Source organism: Fonsecaea monophora (genome assembly GCF_001642475.1).
Source record: "Fonsecaea monophora strain CBS 269.37 chromosome Unknown Scaff2, whole genome shotgun sequence".
Taxonomy (NCBI): domain Eukaryota; kingdom Fungi; phylum Ascomycota; class Eurotiomycetes; order Chaetothyriales; family Herpotrichiellaceae; genus Fonsecaea; species Fonsecaea monophora.
This window is the reverse complement of record NW_019173933.1, coordinates 536,104-556,073: the sequence shown is the minus strand read 5'-3', so window position 1 is coordinate 556,073 and position 19,970 is coordinate 536,104. Positions and strand designations below refer to the sequence as shown.

The 19,970-nt window shown below is 54.5% G+C and overlaps 10 protein-coding genes across 10 annotated transcripts; 8 read left to right on the top strand and 2 right to left on the bottom strand.

Moving 5' to 3' along the window:
• Positions 1-155: 155 nt before the first annotated feature.
• AYO21_00595 (hypothetical protein) lies at positions 156-735 on the top strand (the record flags this gene model as incomplete). The annotated part of the gene is made up of 2 exons (XM_022650585.1): positions 156-241; positions 327-735. 2 exons carry the CDS (start codon positions 156-158, stop codon positions 733-735), a joined length of 495 nt encoding a protein of 164 aa, XP_022517199.1.
• A 618-nt stretch (positions 736-1,353) lies between these two features.
• On the top strand, positions 1,354-2,982 carry AYO21_00594 (hypothetical protein; the record flags this gene model as incomplete). Its single annotated transcript, XM_022650584.1, has 1 exon — positions 1,354-2,982. The coding sequence occupies one exon, from the start codon at positions 1,354-1,356 to the stop codon at positions 2,980-2,982; it is 1,629 nt and encodes a 542-aa protein (XP_022517198.1).
• Positions 2,983-3,528: 546 nt separating this feature from the next.
• On the top strand, positions 3,529-4,859 carry AYO21_00593 (hypothetical protein; the record flags this gene model as incomplete). The annotated part of the gene is made up of 6 exons (XM_022650583.1): positions 3,529-3,580; positions 3,671-4,043; positions 4,167-4,278; positions 4,369-4,527; positions 4,640-4,713; positions 4,802-4,859. The coding sequence occupies 6 exons, from the start codon at positions 3,529-3,531 to the stop codon at positions 4,857-4,859; spliced, it is 828 nt and encodes a 275-aa protein (XP_022517197.1).
• Positions 4,860-5,152: 293 nt separating this feature from the next.
• Positions 5,153-6,876, bottom strand: AYO21_00592 (hypothetical protein; the record flags this gene model as incomplete). Its single annotated transcript, XM_022650582.1, has 8 exons — positions 5,153-5,424; positions 5,536-5,599; positions 5,666-5,945; positions 5,998-6,146; positions 6,203-6,298; positions 6,364-6,470; positions 6,531-6,587; positions 6,660-6,876. 8 exons carry the CDS (start codon positions 6,874-6,876, stop codon positions 5,153-5,155), a joined length of 1,242 nt encoding a protein of 413 aa, XP_022517196.1.
• A 529-nt stretch (positions 6,877-7,405) lies between these two features.
• AYO21_00591 (hypothetical protein) lies at positions 7,406-7,812 on the top strand (the record flags this gene model as incomplete). The annotated part of the gene is made up of 2 exons (XM_022650581.1): positions 7,406-7,459; positions 7,546-7,812. 2 exons carry the CDS (start codon positions 7,406-7,408, stop codon positions 7,810-7,812), a joined length of 321 nt encoding a protein of 106 aa, XP_022517195.1.
• Positions 7,813-9,100: 1,288 nt separating this feature from the next.
• On the top strand, positions 9,101-10,979 carry AYO21_00590 (hypothetical protein; the record flags this gene model as incomplete). Its single annotated transcript, XM_022650580.1, has 7 exons — positions 9,101-9,133; positions 9,186-9,513; positions 9,581-9,826; positions 9,892-10,146; positions 10,211-10,354; positions 10,408-10,763; positions 10,824-10,979. The coding sequence occupies 7 exons, from the start codon at positions 9,101-9,103 to the stop codon at positions 10,977-10,979; spliced, it is 1,518 nt and encodes a 505-aa protein (XP_022517194.1).
• Positions 10,980-11,693: 714 nt separating this feature from the next.
• On the top strand, positions 11,694-12,818 carry AYO21_00589 (hypothetical protein; the record flags this gene model as incomplete). The annotated part of the gene is made up of 1 exon (XM_022650579.1): positions 11,694-12,818. The coding sequence occupies one exon, from the start codon at positions 11,694-11,696 to the stop codon at positions 12,816-12,818; it is 1,125 nt and encodes a 374-aa protein (XP_022517193.1).
• Positions 12,819-13,599: 781 nt separating this feature from the next.
• On the top strand, positions 13,600-15,725 carry AYO21_00588 (hypothetical protein; the record flags this gene model as incomplete). The annotated part of the gene is made up of 2 exons (XM_022650578.1): positions 13,600-13,694; positions 13,943-15,725. The coding sequence occupies 2 exons, from the start codon at positions 13,600-13,602 to the stop codon at positions 15,723-15,725; spliced, it is 1,878 nt and encodes a 625-aa protein (XP_022517192.1).
• Positions 15,726-16,053: 328 nt separating this feature from the next.
• AYO21_00587 (hypothetical protein) lies at positions 16,054-17,245 on the bottom strand (the record flags this gene model as incomplete). Its single annotated transcript, XM_022650577.1, has 3 exons — positions 16,054-16,721; positions 16,801-16,963; positions 17,021-17,245. 3 exons carry the CDS (start codon positions 17,243-17,245, stop codon positions 16,054-16,056), a joined length of 1,056 nt encoding a protein of 351 aa, XP_022517191.1.
• An 887-nt stretch (positions 17,246-18,132) lies between these two features.
• AYO21_00586 (hypothetical protein) lies at positions 18,133-19,922 on the top strand (the record flags this gene model as incomplete). Its single annotated transcript, XM_022650576.1, has 2 exons — positions 18,133-18,399; positions 18,465-19,922. 2 exons carry the CDS (start codon positions 18,133-18,135, stop codon positions 19,920-19,922), a joined length of 1,725 nt encoding a protein of 574 aa, XP_022517190.1.
• Positions 19,923-19,970: the final 48 nt, after the last annotated feature.

Sequence of the window (19,970 nt, the reverse complement as noted above, 5' to 3'; positions counted from 1 at the left end):
CACTCAGCCTCGTGGCTCCGTTCATGCAATACCCAGACCAATAAGCACGGTGTCACGATGGGAAGGCTTCCGTGGAAGTGTATATTGCGCAAATCTCTCAGAAATAACTGCCGACTCTCCAGACATCTTGTCCTTGATGGTCAATGGGTCAAGAAATGGCAAGTCTCGGGCTGGACCTGGCGTCGAAGCGGCAGCGCAAACGCACCGACTACGGCTATCACCTGGAATATCGACTGCGGTGGTAAGTGACTTTGCGAGACCTTCATCCCACTGCGTCTCCCATCAAAGTCCGCATCATAAGGCTGATTGAAACTGGCCTGGTGTAGGAACGACAACGACATCTTCGGCCACGTCAACAATCCCAACTACGGCGTCCTGTCCGACAGCATCATCAACGAATACATGATCCGCGAATGCGGGTACACCGTTCACAAACACCCCCAAGCGGCCATCATCGCCAACACCTATTTTGACTATTTCGGCTCCGTCAGCTACCCGGACGTGGTGGACTGTGGCCTGAGGATCGTGAAGCTGGGCCGCGCGAGCGTCATGTACGAGGTGGGGGTTTTTCGACGAGGTGAGGACGACGTCAAGGCCGTGGGTGGCTCGACGCACGTCTTTGTCGAGCAGGTCGATGGGCATCTGGGGAGGCCTGTGAAGGGGGGCATGCCGGAGGAGATGAGGCTGGGGTATCAGCGGTTGATTGACATGGCGAATTCACGTTCGAGACTCTAGGTTCCAGCCCCATCTGTCTTCGACACATGTCTGTCTGTATGTCCGCGTACAAGGGGCTAGACGTTGGGGGGATTTCGTGTGTTTTCCTGCTGTATTCAGTCATCATTTTCTTCCCAATGTACCCAGTCACCAAGTAGGCTAGCCAAGAAATACCCGTCCTTGCCTTACAGTCGAGGAAATCCCTGCATCATGTCCCTTCAAGCCCCAACCAACCTTGAATAGCCGTCGGAAAAGCTAGCATCGCTCGCCCACAATGGTGGTGCCACCGCAAACTCCAATTCCCTGTCAATCCCTTGCAGCCTTTTCCCCTTCCCCTCTCTCAACTCCGAAAACCCCCTCAGCCCATTTGGTGGGCCAAATTGATAAACCCCGCAAGCGCGAGGCTGAAGGACCCCTTTTCGACCTGGGCATGTGGGGAATCCTGGCCAATCACATCTCGCACGATATCAGGCCACGGTCTGACAAGTGAACATCACCTCAAGGCTAAGTTTTAAAGCACGGGAAAATATTCGTGGGTGTTTGATCCAAGGCAACCTCTTGAAATATTTTCTATCTCTATTCTGTCCTGGAGATAGATACCCTCTTCCACTTTCTGGCATCGTCGACTAGTTTAGCAAAATGGGCTCCATCAATCCTACCAAGTCGTATGATGTCGTCGTCGTGGGCGCTGGTTTCAGCGGCATGTGGCACTTGTACCACCTGAGGAAAGAAGGGTTCTCCGTCCACGTGTTTGAAGCGGGCTCCGACTACGGCGGGACCTGGTTCTGGAACTGCTATCCCGGCGCGAGAGTCGACACGGAGATTCCAGTGTATCAGTTCACAGAGGAGACGTCGGTGAAAGGGTGGAACTGGACGCAACGGTACCCCGACCGGGATGAGATTCAGCGGTACTTCCACCACGTCAGTCGCCTGTGGGATCTGGATCGCGATGTGTCCTTCAACTCCCAGGTCACGTCGCTAGAATGGGACCCTTCCAGTAAATCCTGGATGGTGGAAATTGGCGGCGGTTCAGGAGAGATCGTCCGCGCACAGCACGTTATCATGGGTACAGGGTTCGCTGCGAAGCCATATGTCCCGCCGTATCAAAATGTCGAGGCTTTCCAAGGAGTCAAGACACATTCAGCACGATGGCCAATGGACGACAGTATCGATGTCAAGGGGAAACGCGTGGCTGTGATCGGGACAGGCGCCAGTGGAGTGCAGCTTGTCCAAGCAATCTCCAAGGTTGCGTCTCATCTCACCGTCTTCCAGCGAACCCCCAACATGGCTCTGCCCATGGGCCAGGACGAAGTCAAGGAGGCTGACAACCAGCGCCTCAAAGAGAACTTTCCAAAAACTGTACAGAAGATTGGCACCACGTATGCCGGTTTTTTGTACGACTTTGAGCCATCATATGGTAAGGATGCAAGCGAAGAAGAGCGAAACGAGCTGTGGGAGCGACTCTTCTACCGTGGTGGCCTGCATTTCTGGCTAGGCAATTACCTGGATCTTTTCGAAGACCGCGAGGTCAACGCCGCTGCTTATCGCTTTTGGCGGAAGAAAGCGCTCGCCAGAATCACGAACCCAGACGCGGCCAAGATCCTCGCGCCAGAGACACCGCCGCATCCCTTTGGTGCGAAGCGCGTCAGTCTCGAACAGGGGTACTTTGAGTGCTTCAACCGCGACAACGTCACTCTGATCGACGCGAGCAAGACGGGAAATCCCATCACCGAGTTCACCGCGGAAGGGATCAAAACCAAGGACGGCGTCGAACATAAATTCGACGTTGTCGTCTTTGCGACAGGCTTCGACGCCATCACAGGATCAATGACCAAGATCAACATCCGCGGCACGGGAGAATCGATTCGCGACAAATGGGCCAAGGCGGTCTACACGCACCTCGGGATGACCACGCACGGCTTTCCCAACTTCTTCTTTGTGTATGGTCCACAAGCCCCCACCGCGTTCGCGACGGGCCCAGCATGCACCGAAACCCAGGGTGCCTGGATCGTGGAGTGTCTGAAGTTTCTCCGGGACCAGAACTTGCGGTCGATCGAGCCGACGCGAGAAGCGGAGACGCAGTGGCGCGACCATGTCAACGACGTCACCGGTAAGACTCTCTTGATTGAGGCGGACAGCTGGTATTTTGGGGGGAATATCCCGGGAAAGCCAAAGGAGGCGCTCAATTACATGGCAGGACTGCCCGAGTATAGACGGAGGATCTGGGACAGTGCAAAGTCGGGATATTCTGGGTTTACTCTGGAGTGATTTGGGAGCCGTGAAGAATAAGACTTGTAACCCGAGATATAGAATGCATGAATTGGACCTTTCAATCGCAATGATATGATAATGGAGAAATTGAAACCCATCTCACTAGGCCGACGATGAAATAGACTCTCTAGTGGGTCGAGGATAGTGCACAGCACAAGCCATGCTCCCTCGCCCCGAGAAACCTGGTTGTTCGTCTGTTTGACTACGTAAAGCCACTTTCTGACCAGCTCGTAACGGCTTGAACTGCCTCGGGTAACAGATTTGCAGCAGACACGCCGCTTTCCCGCGTCGTATATGGAAACCTTGTAACAATCCCCGCCAGATCCCAAGACGATTCCCCGCATACCGTTTGGAGCGGGTACGGCATATATTATTGGAGATGAGTTAGTTGACGTTCGAGCAACAGAGCAGCTGTCGACGAAGAGGACTTCTTACAGGTGTATTAGACCGGCTATCCAACGCGATTGCTAGTGTGATACATTTGAGCAACAGACCTCAATCGAACCAAAGAAGTGGGACATCGTACCTTAAAGGCAGGCGATCATGGCTTCATTACTCGACGGCGGGATCGCTTTCATCACCGGCGCCGGCTCCGGTAAGGGGACGCCATCTCTCAGTCGTCGAATTCGTCTTCACGAAAACCTTCAGAGTTGAATGGGCTAACAATATCATCATCTGTGCGCAGGAATCGGCAGAGCCACCGGCAAGCAGTTCGCGCACTACGGAGCCAAAGGGCTCGTGCTGACCGACATCAATGAAGCCGGGCTGCAACAGACCAAGGACGAGATCCTCGCGTCATACCCGGGGGTCGAGATCGAGACGATCCGGATGGACGTGACGAACGAGTCGTCGATCGTGGCCGCGCACAAGGCCGCGATCGACCGGTTCGGGCGCATCGACTACGCGGTCAACAACGCGGGGACGCCGGGACACATGGTCGCGAGTTCGGAATCGACCTACGAGCAATTCAAGTTTGGGATTGATATCAACTTGTTCGGCGTGTGGCTGTGTCAGCGGGAACAGCTGAAGTTGATGGTCTCTCAGCAGCCTAATCAGAGGTATTCCCCTTTCTCTCCCCCCTTCACTTCATGCGCCATTTGTATATGCTGCATCAATTTTTGAGGGATATAGCGAAATATTCCCCGGACGACTGACTGACCGCTACATCGCTGTGATTATAGAGGCGCGAAAGGATCAATCGTCAATCTCTCGTCCATCTACGGCCACACTTGCGGGAAGAACACGACCTCGTACTGCGCGGCCAAACATGCCGTTCTGGGGATGACAAAGAGTGTACGAAACCCCCTTCCAGACACGTTTTTGGGATGGATAAATGAGAATCCTCACGAGTTGTCGTCAACTAATGAATGAGTAATTTGCCAGGACGCCGCCAACTACGCCAAAAGTGGCATCCGCGTCAACGCCGTCTGTCCCGGGTTCACAGACACTCCGATGATTCGCATGCCAGGTGCGGGCTCTTCAGTCGGGATGGACGAATATCTCCAGACGTGCCCGATGGGTCGTCTAGGGGAGGCACGAGAGGTGAGTGAGATGTTGAGAACACCTGGATCCAAACCTACCCCAGCTCCTAGGCTTGCGCGAAATAGCCACTGGACGATACATACCTGTGAGTGACACTGACGCTGAGTGACAGATTGCCGACGTCATTGTCTTCCTGTCGTCTCCGATGGCCAGCTACGTGACTGGACAGGACATCCCTGTGGACGGGTAAGTCGTGGTCCATGTACGAGAAAGGCTCGCGGCGCTAACGTTCACAGTGGGTTCTTGATCGTCTGATACCTATATTTTTTTGTAGAATGGAAGGGGACGCTTCGACGGTATCAGACTCGACACCCCGTGGATTGCAAACTTGAGATGGTCTGCACGAGAGCAAGAATAAGAACAAGGAAGCCAGGGTCTACATAGAGCGTCGGGATAACCATAACTCAAGTGGAAATTGTCTCTATATACTGGTCTCTTCGTCATGACAGGTTCACAGCGTCTGTACGGAGTAAAAGGTATAAAAACCAGTTTAACAGCCTCATTCAAGATATCTCTAGCATCTCCGTTTGTGGGCATAGAATGCGTCAAGTTGGAGGTAACGATACCATCCATCCATCCATCCATCCATCCATCCATCCATCCATCTGTCAAGTAGAGTCAGACCTCACCCAAAGACAACCCCCGTCCTATCATTGCTGATATCACAGACCAAGAACGCCTTGGAGAACATGCCACCCGCGATGAGGCGCTTGTTGTAAGGGTCGACGGCCGCCCCGGTCAGGACACTCAGCTGCGACCCGTCGTCCCAGAAGAGGAGCTCGGGGGCGTAGCCTTTCGCCTTGACCAGACGGACCACGGCGGATTCGCACAGGGTCGCGTAGTCGAGGCCGCCGGGGCCAAAGCCGCGCTTGAACAGAGTGACTTGGTTGGGGAAGACTGTGAGAGCGGCATTAGCGGGGGTGTCTCACAAAAAGAAGAAGAGAAGCAAGAGGCTGGCAGTGAAAAGTTATCTCAAGCGGGTAAAAGGATAATTTCTTGGTGACTTACCTGGCACAACAATGTCTCCGTTGGTGGGAATCTCGGCCAGATTATCAGGGGTTCCTCCGAGTCTCTGTTCCGTGTAGTCAGTACCTTGAACGGGGATACTATCGACGACTGTATAAATGTCTTGACTCACCACTTTCCTCTCCAAGATCAGGTCTTTTGTCTGAGGATCAACACTGTACACGAGCGTCGTGCCCTCGTACAGGTCGTTGACTAGAAGCGTCTTGCCGTCCTCGGTCAAAAGAACCCCGTTGGCATATTGCAGGTCGTCCGACACTTTACGGCACGTCGTCTTCGACCCGGAGCCGTCGCAGTGGATGACCCACGACGCCCAGCGGAACGGGGCGTACTTGTCTTCCAAAGACCTAAGGAACCCGTTGTAGTAGTAATGGTCGTTGGTGCTGAAGAATGAACTGTGGCCCCATGAGTTACAGGGTTTTTGTCCATGTGGTAAGGAGAACTTACAGAGGACCAGAGGGGGTGACTGCATTCGGCGTCTTCAACTCTGGGTGGCTGATGTCTTTGACGAACTCGAGCACGTTTGTGCCGAGTTTGTGGGAGAAGATGGTGATGGATTCGCCCTTGCGGCCGTGATTCACGGCGAACAAGTGTATCTTGACAGCGACTGTCAGTACAACAATCGCATGGCCGTCGTGATGGCTCTCCCTACCTTGGACGGATCGTCTTTGAACCGCCAAATATCGATCCCGTGGAGGACCAAGTCACCATTCCAGCCTCTGACTTCCATCCTCGTCGTCTTGTTTCCCTGTTTGATATCGCCATGAGCAGCCAGAAAGCATTACCGTTGTACATTCGGAAGAATAGACTTACCTTGATGTCATATTTTAAGAAGTATTCGCGAAAGTCCTTACGTTTGGACGTCCAATGGTTGTTTATCGGTGGGTAGAACTGTGACCGACCTACTGGGTCTCCACAAGCTATACATGTCCAAGTCAGGCATGTCGAACCAGCAGAAGGAGGTGCTGCCCTAAGCTTACCAAGAAACGCCGTGTCTGTCTCATGATGGATCTTGACGTCTTCACAGGTTTGTCCAGCTTGGAAATGTCAGCGCCAGACATGCTTCACGGCGCATGCCAGAAGAACCCGGGGGAGACACTTCCACTCACATGGATCTGTCCAGCAGTGCTCGTTGTTGAGTCCTCCATGACCAAGGTACCGGTCTTTGGGATCCCTGATCTGTACGCGGCCCAAAGACCGATTTATTATTGCGGTAGGACTGGCCAGCAGCAGCGCCACGATGAGGACTCCGAGTCCAGCGGCCGCGGTTGCCACCCAATTGGCCTTTGCGCGCTGTGCGAGCGTCGAAGTGCTGGAGGTCGACATGGTATCTGATGCCGATAACGAAACTAGTTACAGTGGTGTTGTTCGCCAGCCGCAAATACTATTAAGCAGGACTTTTTCAAGACACTCGATTGCGTGCGGCATGGGAAGGGGGATAAGAGGGAGTAAATGCCACTTTCTACCAACTCCGCTACCAGATGAACGGAAATGTCACAATAGCAGGTCCATCAGTCTAACCATTTTTTAGAGCCAAACAAGAACCGCCGGGGTGCATGGTTTACGACATTGTACTTTACACACCAAAAAAAAACTCCGCAGACCCAAAACTGTGGAGATTCGTCATTATTATTCAATCCCCTTTCCTCGGTTGAGGCCAATTTTCCCCATATTTGCCCCACGGCGCTTTGATTGCGGAGTCGGTACAACCAACATCCTCATTAGCACATAAAGGGTCGCCGTCCATTCGCCAACCCGTCGCACAGGTCTTTACATTACCTAGGCACATACACGAGTCTGATAAGGCACGGCAGTACGAGCATACATCAGCTTTTGCCGAGATACCAGCAAAACAATGTCGGTCGAATTCCCACCCATCCCTGAGGGCCAGTTCGAGCTCTACGCCGATGTGAGTGAGGGTCCTAGCTCCATTGACATTTGTTTCATATACAACCACCTCGTAGCTAACACTCCCCTGTCTTCTGGTCGTGACAGCTCTACGCCAAAGACGGCCGCGGCGACGACCTGGAGCGCTACCTCCGCGCGCTGAAGCGCCTGACCGAGTCCGAACCGGGCGTGCTCGAGTACGCCATCGCCCGCGACGACGAGAACCCCAACCACTTCCACGTCTTTGAGCGGTACACGGGCCGCAAGGCGTTCGAGGCGCACGTGGCCGCCAAGGAGTTTGTCGACTTTGCCAACTCGGGCGCGCTGGCTCAGCCGCCCAAGCCGAAGTTTTTGCACGCGTTGAAGCCGTTGTGAGTAAGTCGCTCGGGGGCACGGTCACAGACTTGGGGGATCGGACCAGGATTGGAACTGGGGCCGAGAATGAAGTTGGCAAGGTGGCAAGGTTGACCTGACAGGGGGGGGAGGAGGCTCCGGTGGTGTCTCTTTGGGGTTGGATAGTGGGAGGCAGACACGTGGAACAAGGCTTCAACGCTTTGTCTGTAGATGCCAAAAGCGGAAATATTCTAGTTACCACGAGACTTGGAAATGATCCCCTTTTTTTTTGGTACGTTCGCATTGAGTGGTAAATCCCACTTCCACCGATCAAGAGCCGTAAAACCATACAATACTCACCGAGATCAAAAAATGGCACAATGCTCCAGCAGCGGGGTTTCCCTTCCTTCGTAAACACCATGCTGTGAATCAACGAGACGCAAAAGATGCATTATCCGCCCGTGAGCAGAGGGTGAAGTATAGACAAGACCGAGAGAAGGGGGACATGTCCAAGGTTCGAACGGCAAGACGACATTAACCCCGCCAGCCATCGTCCTGCTCGCCAAATTAGACCAGACTAATTGCAATGCCGCTCGAGTCTGGTGTTGAAGGACAAAGTCAGGCAGGCGGAGCGGAGGTTATTCAGTATGTGATAGCATCAGTCCCCTTTCCAGGTGGACCTGCCTGTGAGCTTTGTTGGTTGTCCCTCCGTGCCGAAAAAGTAGACCGAATATCTTCTTCAATACCTAGGTACATGCGTTGTACGCCAAAAAAAATCCGCTGAATAATTCCCACCTCCGTCCACCCCCATCCCCCAGTCCCCAGAGAGGTTATCCCGCAAGTCGAGGCGAGAGGAGTGGAGAGGAGTGGATTGACGTGGAGTTGTGCAGACAGACACACGCACAGGCACAGAGTTGCGGAGCCCGCCCCTCTTTCGTGTCATGACATGACATGATACATGTCAGCGGAAGTGGGAGTGGATGCTCGGTATGAGAGAATACGGGCGGAAATCTGGTCGCTCCACTCACACCAATAGGATGTCGAGGTCAAGATAGTGTCCAGCATCCAGGGATGGATCTATACAGACAGCAGAAGATTGCGTCTGGAGTCATGGGCGTGGGGTTTCGGGGATTCCAGGTTTTCGTAGCTAGCTGTGGTATTGGTATAGGTATAGATATGTATATATTTGAGGAGAGGGAGCACCATCTCTAAAATATAACAGCAGAATATCTTGTTCGTCCTCATTGTTGGAACTACATACCTAGTATCTACCCCGGGAATTATCAATAAGGGGCTTCAAGGCTTTCTGGCCCTCCAAGCTCCCATCAAGATGGCGCTCTCCGCTTCAACGCTCCGATTGCTGGTAAACAAAGTCAACACTCAAGAACGCAGACCATACTAACCAAACCTCGCAGATCGTCATCTTCGTCGCCCTCGGCAGCGTGACCTATGGCTACTGCGCCAGCATCATCGCAACCACACTCGGTCAACCCTCGTTCATCTCCTACTTTGAGCTCGACACCCGACCAAACGCGAGCGACCTGATCGGCGCCACCAATGGGCTGTTCCAAGTTGGCGGCCTCTTCGGGACGTTGTCGTGCATGAAGTCCGCAGACTGGCTGGGTCGGCGGAAAGCCCTGTTCGTGGCCAGTATTGTGACGACCATCGGGGGTGCGTTGCAGGCCGGGAGCGTGCACATCGGCATGTATATCGTGGCTCGCCTGATCACAGGGCTCGGCATTGGTGAGTGTTCCTTGCACTAAAGACAATTCGAGAGAATCGAGAATATCAATGCTGACGTTGGGAATAGGAGCGTTGGTCACTCTTGTCCCCCTTTATCAGAGTGAGGTCGCACCACCCAAGATCCGCGGCATGCTGGTTGGCATCCACGGGGTGATGATCTGTGTCGGATACACCTCTGCCAGCTGGATCGGCGTTGCGTTCTACTTTGTTCAGGCGGCAGGCGCTCAGTGGCGCATCCCTCTCGCAGTGCAAGCAGTTTGGCCTGCGTGTCTCGCCATGGGGGTATTGTTTCTGCCCGAGTCACCGCGGTGGCGTAAGTGTCCCATCTTCTTACCTCTTGAGGAAATATTATCGAGGGTATTGACCTGGCTGGCACAGTTCTCGACCGCGACCGCTTCGACGAGGCATACTCTTCATTCAAACAAGTACGAGCGGAAACATCTGATAGCTTTCTGGGCGACGAAGATGCCATCCGAGCCGACTTTGCTTTGCTGCATTCACAAATTCTGGAAGAGAAGAAGGAACAACTCTCAACTATGGACTTGTTCAGATTGCCCGGGTACCGGAAGCGAGTGGGAATCGGCTTCATCATGATGGTTGGCGCACAGACAACTGGAACACAGATCATCAATAGTGAGTCCCACTTACATTCTCAGCTCAATGATTTACTGTTCGAGATGGATCTAACAGCGCCTAGATTATGGACCGATGCTGTATGCGAACCTCGGCTTCGACACCGTCCGCCAACTCATCATCCAAGCGGGATGGATTTCCGTGTCACCATTTGGCAATGGCCTCAACGCTCTGATTGTCGATCGAGTCGGCCGAGTTAAAATGCTGTGTAAGTACCAGCCTGCCACCGTCAGTTCGTCGGAGATTTCTAACTACTGTAAGTAATCGGGCTTTCTGGCTGTGTGCTCGTTCTCGTCGGCGAAGTCATCACACTCTCCCAGTTCGAAAAGCACGGAGGAAATGGGGCCGCCAGCGCCGCAGTCTTCTTTCTATTCATGCACGTTGCCGTCTTCGCCAGCACCATCGACGCGACATCGTACATTTATGCTTCCGAGATCTTCCCCACGCCCGTGAGAGCAAAGGGCTTATCGCTATCCATCTCGGGGCTGTTCCTCTCCGCATTGGCTTTGTTGCAAGGAGCTCCAACCGGCTTTGCGAATATTGGATGGAAATACTACCTGGTGTGCATCTGCGCCACATCGGCCATCATCGTTGTGGTATGGTGGAAGTTTCCAGAGGTAAGACTCTCCGCCAGATGTATGCCTCCCGTTATGAGACTGACGCTCTTGACTTTACAGACCAAGATGATGTCCCTCGAGGAAATTGGTGCTCTGTTTCCAGACTCATCCAAGGCCATTACGGAGAAGGAAAGCGGAAAGGACAGACACAACTCTTCGGAGGATGAGGCCGAGAAGGACCAGAGCCAGGTCGAGGTGGAGCGTGTGCACTCTTGAGAACATGTTCTGGAGCAGTGCAGCTGTTGCATAGTGGGTTGCAAGGCTAGATATAGTGCATGGGGAGCGGTTTTGATTCGTAGAAAGTCTGCACATGTAGATTTGACCCAGGCGAGAATAGATCAAGACATTCATGATGCGTGGGTGGAGAAGAGCCACGACAGCGTCAAGGGTGCGGCTGTTGCCCATCCTGGTTAGACAAGTTAGCCGAGCCAAGTTTCCACGCAGTCACTTTCACCTGCGAAATCCAATTCAATCAAGTTTGTCACATAGGATCATTTCCGGGTGCAAGCCCAAGAACACAAGATATGATCCCTGTGCTTATTCTCACGTGAGCCCGGGGTGCCGAACTTACGCCTTCCCCCTCACTCCTGATCGCCCGGATCGTCGCTTCATCTCAACTCCATCTCCAATTCACACCTTTTCGCCGAGAGATGGCCGAGCACTTCATGAAGCCTCCCCAACTTGAATGGACGGATGACGAATGACGCGCGGGGTGAGTTGTTCGGGGCATCCACGGGGTTGACAAGGGGAATATTGGTAGATATAATAAACGGACATGGTCGACAACCCACGATCCCTCGAAGGAAGGTCACTCACATTATACAATGGTACAACGAGATGAACCTATCGAGCCCGTCTAGGTGAATCAAATATTCTTACAATCGTTCACACCGCACAGACGTCACTTTGAGCAAAGTGCTACTATCAAAAATGTCTACAAATACCATCCCGCCATTCCCATCAGACGTGCCCGTAGCTGACATCGCAACGGTGGATTTCGACCTGCTGTCCCAAGGGGACGCCGAACAAGCCCGAATCCTACTACATTCGTGCCAGAACTATGGCTTCTTCTACCTGTCCAACCACCATGTCGACTCGCGGTTCATGTTCAACCTCGCTGACAGCGTCTTCTCCCTGCCGCTAGACGAGAAGCTCAAATATGACATGGGCACCACGGGCCACTACTATGGATACAAGCGGTCCGGGGCCATGTTTGTCGACGACAAGGGCACCAAAGATCACAGCGAGTTCTACAATGTCTCCAAAGACGAGGTGCTAGGAATTCCGCAGCCCAAGACAGGGCCAGACGGCAAGCCGCGCGAAACAGTGTCGGGCCACCACCCACAAGTGGTTCTAGATCGGTTCGACGAGCTCAAGACGTTCATGAAGTCATGCCACAATGTCATCTACGGCATCACGACGTCCCTGGGGAAGTCACTCGGTCTACCCGACGGACTCCTCGAGTCCCTGCACAAGCTTGACCAGCCCTCGGTGGACCAGGCTCGAGTAACATGCGCTCCTCCCGTACGACCGGCCGAGACCATCACGCTGGGCGAGCACACCGATTTCGGCAGCGTCACGGTGCTTTTCAACCAGCTCGGCGGGCTGCAGGTGCTCGCGCCAAACAAGCGGGATTGGGAATACGTGCGGCCTCGTCCAGATTGTGCCGTGATCAACCTGGGAGACAGCCTGATCAAGCTGCTAGGGGGACGACTGTACAGCGCGGTCCACCGCGTCGTGGTGGCTCCTGGGGAACAGGGCGAGTGCATGCGCCACAGTGTAGTGTACTTTTCGCGGCCCAACTCGAGCGTCAAGCTGCGCGATCTGTTCCAGCATCCCACTGACGAAGACGTAGCCAGGATTGAGGCGTCGTCGGGCGAGAGGCTCTTGAATGCCGATGAATGGGTCAAGCAGCGTGCACACAATTGGAACACAGCCCAGTACAAGGGCAAGGAGTCGTACAAGTTGAGTCGAGGGACCGAACACAATCGAGACTGGGATGCTGAGCGGGAGAGGCTGGGCCAGCAACTCCCCAAGGCGGTGGAAGCTGTGTGATGACTGGAAGCATTTCGATAGCAGTCTGTCCACAGTATTGGAGAATGCGCATAAATTGGGTATGTACTCGTTAAGTACCTCGTAACTGAACCTTCTCCCAAACCTGGATGTCTATCCCGGCCGATGGCGGATGTGATGTTCCTGGGGGACTTTACGCCCCACGCCACGCCACGCCACGCCTATGTACAAGTCTTTGTTCTTTCCTAGCAAGCCCTAGTTAGGTAGCGATGGAGCTGAGGACTATGACGCTTGGGCCAATGACACCACCACCTCCCCACCCCCCAAAGAACTTGCACGAGCTGAGCGGCGCGGAAGCGGGGGACAAGGAAGCTAGAGTTTCGCCATGCCCGTTCTTGGTAGTCTTGGCGTGTAGGTGTTACGATCACCTCACCAACTACTCCTCTCAGCTGAGATTGAAGTACACTTGCTCACTTACTCACTCACCGCTGGCACGCTGCTGGGTATTCGGAGGCAGACGGGACGGCTGGAGCTCGACACAAGTTTACGTTGTTGTTTGACGCTGAGAATTTATTGTCATATACCCATCTTCCTAGCTCGGCATCCCTAGGTATCCTAGGTTTACCTATGCAGCAGTGCTGTTTGTATACAGAAGCTATCAACCACCATTACACCACTACCAAGACCCATTCCACCCCGCTGGCGGGTACTCCGGGGGACATCCAGAAAGAAGAGATAACGACATATTCCTCTGATCGACTTGATCTATTGGCCGGCGAGGGGGTTGAATGAGTAGCGACGAGAGCGGATAAACCACACCGAGATGGATGAGAGATCACCAGTTCCTGTTCCTGCTCCAGTCCAGCTCACGATGCGTGCTCGACGGCCTCATCTTCGCGGTCTGGTTGATATGGGAAGGTAAGACAGAGAGACATATATGTCAACAACCCCATATACACACGAACACATATGGATTATGGATGGGTGGATGGTTATCACTGATCTTATCTGGTTACTCGTTATTGTTTGCTTGCTTGTATACTTGCTTGCTGAGCTCCCCTTCTCTCCCCCTTCTTCAATACTCCTCCCAACGAAGACCCTCAACCCCCTCTACCTCGAAAGCCCCGTTTCTCGAGAAATGACTGATGAACCCACCCACTTACCAGCAACGGAATCCGCTTCTCCGTCTCCGACCTATCACCACCGACCGCCCGAACCCTACCAACCGTCTACTCGCACCGAGCCAACATCTCGCTGTACGAAGCGCAATACGACGACGCCAACAAAAAGATCCCGATCCCACCGTCCGTGATCCGCGCCGTGATCGCCGCGCTGCTGCGGTTCCGGGTCATCTGCGACGACCTTGGGGTGCCCGTGGAGCACATCCGCGTGCTGGCGACCGAGGCGACGCGCGAGGCCCTCAACTCGGCCGAGTTCCTCGCCGCCATCGAGGAGGAGACCGGGCTGGCCGTGCACATGCTCCCCAAGGAGGAGGAGGGGCGGATCGGGGCGTACGGCATCGCGAGCAGTTTCACGTCCGTCAAGGGTTTGGTCATGGACCTCGGCGGCGGGAGCACGCAGATCGGGTGGATGGTGTCGCGCGAGGGGCGCGTCGAAATGAGTCCCAAGGGCGCCTTCAGCTTCCCCTACGGCGCGGCGGCGCTGACTCGCGCCCTCGAGACCGCCCGGGCAGGCAAGTCCAAGGAAGATGCCGACAGGGCCGTCGCGGCGCTGAGGGCGGACATGAAAAAGAACTTCCTCGCCGCGTACCGCGACCTCGACATCCCCCAGGACCTGGTCGACGCCGCCAGGCTCTACGGCGGCTTCCAACTGTACCTGTGCGGCGGGGGCTTTCGCGGCTGGGGCTACCTCCTCCTCTACCAGAGCCAGGTGCACGGCCACCACTACCCGATCTCCATCATCAACGGCTTCGTGGCCGACAAGGCCAGCTTCACCGACACCGAGACGCTCAAGCAAGTCGCACGCACCGCGCACCGCATCTTCCGCGTCTCGGACCGCAGACGCGCGCAGGTCCCCGCCGTCGCGTTCCTGGTCAACGTGCTGGCCGAGGCGATCCCGTTTGGGATCAAAGAAGCACAGTTCTGCCAGGGGGGCGTGCGCGAGGGGTTCCTCTTCCAAGAACTACCCTACCACATCCGACGCCAGCATCCGCTGGAAGTAGCCACGGCGCGGTTCGCGCGCCCGTCCGCGCTGGCCATGGGCGACCTGTTCCTGTCGGCGATCCCGCCATCGACAAGCGGCGAGCCGCACTCGTTCCCGCACTCGATCTCGACCGAGGTCATCCGATCGCTGGCCAACGTCTTTTTCGAACACTCGGACCTCTCCAAGGAATCGTCCTCGAGCGCCGCCCTGTACAGCACCTCGACGGGGATCCTGGCGTCGGCGCACGGGGTCTCCCACACGGACCGCGCGCTGCTGGCGCTCATGTTCGAAGAGCGGTTCGAGGGCGAGCTGCCGCCGCGCGAGGTCGACTACAAAGAGTCACTCCGCCACCTGCTCACGCCCGAGCAGGTGTGGTGGGCGCGCTACATCGGCCGGGTCGCCATGGTCGTGGCCCGAGTGTACCCGGCCGGCATCATCGACGAGACGAACCCGCGCGTGGCCATGTCTGCGCGGTGGGCGGCCGGGCTGGGCGGGGACGCGAGCAAGGACGGAATCGAACTCACTCTCTGGGTGGCCAAGATCCCCGGCGACCCGTTCCTCCTCAAGGATACCATGCAGCACGCCTTGCGCGTCATCGAGAAGGTCGGCAAGCGCAAGCACTGGATCGGGGGCAAGGAAGGCTGGGGGATCAAGATCAAAGTGGTCGTGGAAGAGAAGGACCTGCGGCCAGAGCGACAGCAGAAGCTGCCGCCGCAACCGACCCAGTGCAGGCAGCAAGAGGCCGACAAGGGACAAGAGGACGACAGCGAGTGGCAAATGGAGTGAGAGAATCCAGATTACAATCAAGATTCAGTTCCCGACAACAAAGCCATTCACAAATTCGAAGGAGTATGGGTATCTGTTGCCTGCTGCGGGAGTAATGCAAGCATGCAAATGTCAGGCGGATAAGAGCCTTGAGGAAAAAGTCTAATAGTAATTTCATGTTCCCTCCCCTTTTGAATGTCCAAATGGCTAGGGGGACAGGACCTCACTGACTTTGTCTTGATGGATGTTCTTCTAGTTTGTTGCGAATATACTCCCTTTCAGAAGTCGTCACCTTCGTCAACGTGATCTCCGCTCGCGAGAGCATAACCCAGGTATTCTGTATTGCTCTCTAATCTTCATCGGCACTGTCGCCCTGCTTGGCCTTTTTCGCCCTCCACAGATAATATTCCCCGGCAGTCATGACAGGGTATTTGGCCGGGTTTTCTTCCGAGATGCACGACGGAATCGGCAACATGGGCATCTTCCTGTCCAGTCCGTAAAAGAACGGGATGGAATATCTCTCCTTGCCGCTCTTGTTGATGACCCGATGGACCGTCGATACGAAATAGTCGTTTGTCTGTCTCATGAAACAGTCGGCAATATTGATCACAAACGAGTTTGGTACGGGCTTCGCTCTGATCCACCGCCCCGATTTACCCAGAACCTCTAAGCCGCCTGACATGTCTTGGTTGACAATAGTGAAGCACTCAAAGTCTGTGTGGGCACCTATGCCGTTCTGCTCGTCCACCGTTGCCTCCTGTTCAGGGTAATGGAGAATGCGCAGGCCCGCTTCAGGTCGCTTGGTCCACTCGTCGAAATACGTTTCAGGGAGGTGGAGTGCCAGAGCGAAGATCCGCGTCATCTTACGGGCGAATCGCAGCATTGGCGTGTGATATGCGTACATGGCTTCCTTGAAACCTGGGAGATCACTTGGCCATATTGACGAACCTGGGTCATTGTCTGGGTTTTCCGGATCCTGCTCAGCCGAGTAAGCTAGGTTGAAAGCTTCGCTGAGATCTGAAGTACAAAATTGTCAGTACTGCGATCCCATATGAATACGATCTCGCGGCTGGGTTCCCGCCATGGATTTCCCTACCATGATGTTTCCTCCCATTCCTGTTATAGCTCGCAAGGGCATGGTATCCCACATATTCCTTCGGCACGAGGTTTGTGTCAACCTCCAGTTTCTTCTCTAGCGGTAAAGCAAAGAAGCGTTTGGCTTGTTCAAACACTCCATCCGCCAGTTTAGGGTCAAAGCCCTTCAAGGAACGGGATAGTCAGCCATGGACAAAGTCTCGCGGGAAAAACAAACTCACATGATTGACCACGTAGAAGAAGCCAATACGATGGGCAGCCTCACGAATCTTGTCGGCCACAGCCTGTCGATCTGCCAGGTTGTCACTGTAGATTCCTGTTACGTCGATAATGGGAATCTCATCCGCGTCGACGGCTTCATTTGATTCTACATGAAGAGTCTGACCATTCTGGAGCTTGATGACAAGAGGATTGAATTCCTCGGTCGCTGTTGCAACCTGTGACATGGTGATATTCGATGGGGCCGAGTTGCCAGAACAATGATGAGCTTGATCTTTCAGAATGCGAATCGCTTATCAGGGGATCGTCCAGGCCAGGTTGAATATCAAATACGAACAGGAAGGGGCAGCTGTTCTGTCATCAGGAATCGGATACACTACGAGTAATATCGGAGTTGAGAGACGGAGGTACGCGCAGCCTCATTATTCATCGGCTTTGCCGTGCCGTTCTTTTCCCGAAGGCTCTGCCGAGCATGGATTGTGATATATGGTGAGTCCTTTCTGACTTTCCTTTTTGGGTATCACCCCCAAAACCGACATATCCCGTTGCCCTAGTCAAATACTTGCCTCGAATGATATGGAGGTTCTGCCGTTCGTTCAGGGGTCCAGCTGATAACGACAAATGGCGGAACATGCCAAGTGTCTCTATGATGGTGCATGGCCAGATCCTATTCTGGTGGACATTGCTTTATCACACATCGCTTTGCCCTAGATTGACGGCGATATCAAACTCTGATGTTGCTAGCCGCCTCTGATGTGGGCCCTCGACAAGGACTTCGGCGTCGCTTCTTGTCTCAAACAAGCATCTCAGGGTCTAGGCTTGTGCGCTTGTTTCGTTACACAGCATGTTGTCGACTCGCCGGAAAGTGACCGTCGACGACGTGGAGATGAGCGGTACCACGTCGGCCCAACCACGTGGCTCGTCTGAGCTCTTATCAGCGATAGGCAGATTCAGGAAACGGGTATGGGCGATATCAGACTCAGTTGGGGCATGAACAGAGGCTCAACCATATGATAAACATGTTCGCCAGCGCAGTCTTTCAAAGGCTGCGACCGCCCTCGTCTCGCTCTGTTCATACCGACCGTCTAGTCTACCCAGCTCGCCACCCAGAACAATGAGTTCTCTTCGTCGCAGAGCCGCTCGACTGAGCGAGAAGCTCGAAGTCCCCGTGGACGAGCACTTGGACGGCAAGAGGGCTACGGCATGGAACAACCGCGATCTTGCCCCCCTCCCCCCACATAGGCGGACGTGGACAGTATGGGGTTTCTTGGGATTCTGGTCTGTCATCCAACTGAACACAGTAGGCTGGCAGACAGCAAGCTCATTGATCTCGCTGGGGTTGAGTGTGTGGGAGGCCATGATTGTGACTATCATTGCCAAAGTCAGTATTGTCCCATAGTCGGATTGACCTCCAGAAGCTCGCAACTGACCCGCGTTGGTATCTAGTTTCTCATCGCTGGGGTGGCCATCACGAACGGCTGGTGGGGAGCTGTCTGGCACGTCGGTTTCTCTGTGGGAAACCGCGCGGTGTGGGGGCTCAGGGGCTCATATCTTGCTCTCGCACAAAGAATCATGCTCTGTTTGGTCTGGTATGGTGTTCAGGCCTGGATCGGTGGCCAGATGGCAGGCGTCATGCTCTACAGCATCTTCTCCGGCTACAGACACATACCCAACACCTTCCCAGCCAGTGCCCATATGACAACGCAGCAGTTCGTAGGCTTCATCGTCTTCCTCTGCTTCCAGCTTCCTTGTCTCTTGATTCCTCCCGAGAAGACCGCGATCCTGTTCCGGTATGCGAATATCATCACTGCTGCCACGATGTTCTCGGTCACGGTGTGGGCACTGTCGGCAGCTCATGGAGGCGGGCCTTTGCTCACCGCTAACAGCACACTCACCACGACCAGCGAGAAAGCCTGGGCCATCATCCGCGGTATTACTACCGTCATTGGGTCTATCGCGGTATCATTGACCAACCAAAGTGATTTCAACCGGTTCGCAAAGACCCCGGGCGCTCAAATTCCTGGTCAGATTTACTCCACAATCATCGTCGGCGCGCTTGTCACTCTCATGGGTACCCTGTCGACCTCGGCGGCACAGAAGATCTATGGAGAGGTGCTCTGGTCGCCTGCGGAGCTCGCTATCCGCTGGATGGAGGACGGGTACACCGCAAAGGCTCGGGCAGGAGCTTTCTTCGCTGGCCTTGGTTTCTTCATCTCCCAACTAAGCATCAACACCGTCGATAATGCCTGGCCGGGTGGTTTCGACCTTGCGGCACTCTTCCCTCGTTGGATCAACATACGCCGGGGGGCAGTCATCACGTTCGTGCTCGGTATCGCCATCAACCCTTGGCAACTGGCTGATACTGCCAATACATTCATCAACGTGCTGGATGGATATTCGGTCTTTCTCGGTCCCATGGTGGGCATGATGGTTTGCGATTTCTGGGTCATTCGCGACCGCAAGCTCAAGCTCTCTGATCTATACATTCCAAACGACTCGTCCATCTACTGGTACAATCGGGGATTCAATTGGCGCGCCTACGCCTCGTGGCTCGTCGGGATGGCACTCGCTCTACCTGGATTCATCAATGCTGTCAATCCATCCATTCACGTGCCCAAGGGCGCACAGGAGATCTTCTATCTTGCATACATCGAGGGCTTTGCGTTGGCATTCGTTGTGCATTATGTCCTGAACCGACTCTTCCCGGTACCGGGTCTTGGGGAGATCGACTCGGAAGATCTGTTCGCCACTTTCACCGTAGAGGAGGCAAGGAAATTGGGCGTGATGCCGCATCCCCGGTTGCTTGAGGGGGAAGCGCTAGAGGTTCAGGACGGCGAGCGTGCATCGTCAGAGGAGGTTGTAGAATCGAAGGCCGTTATTGTTGGAGAGAAGTTGGTCGGCTGAGCTCTAAGAGCTAGAAACTGGTTGCTTGCTCTAGCTCTCTTGTTTAGC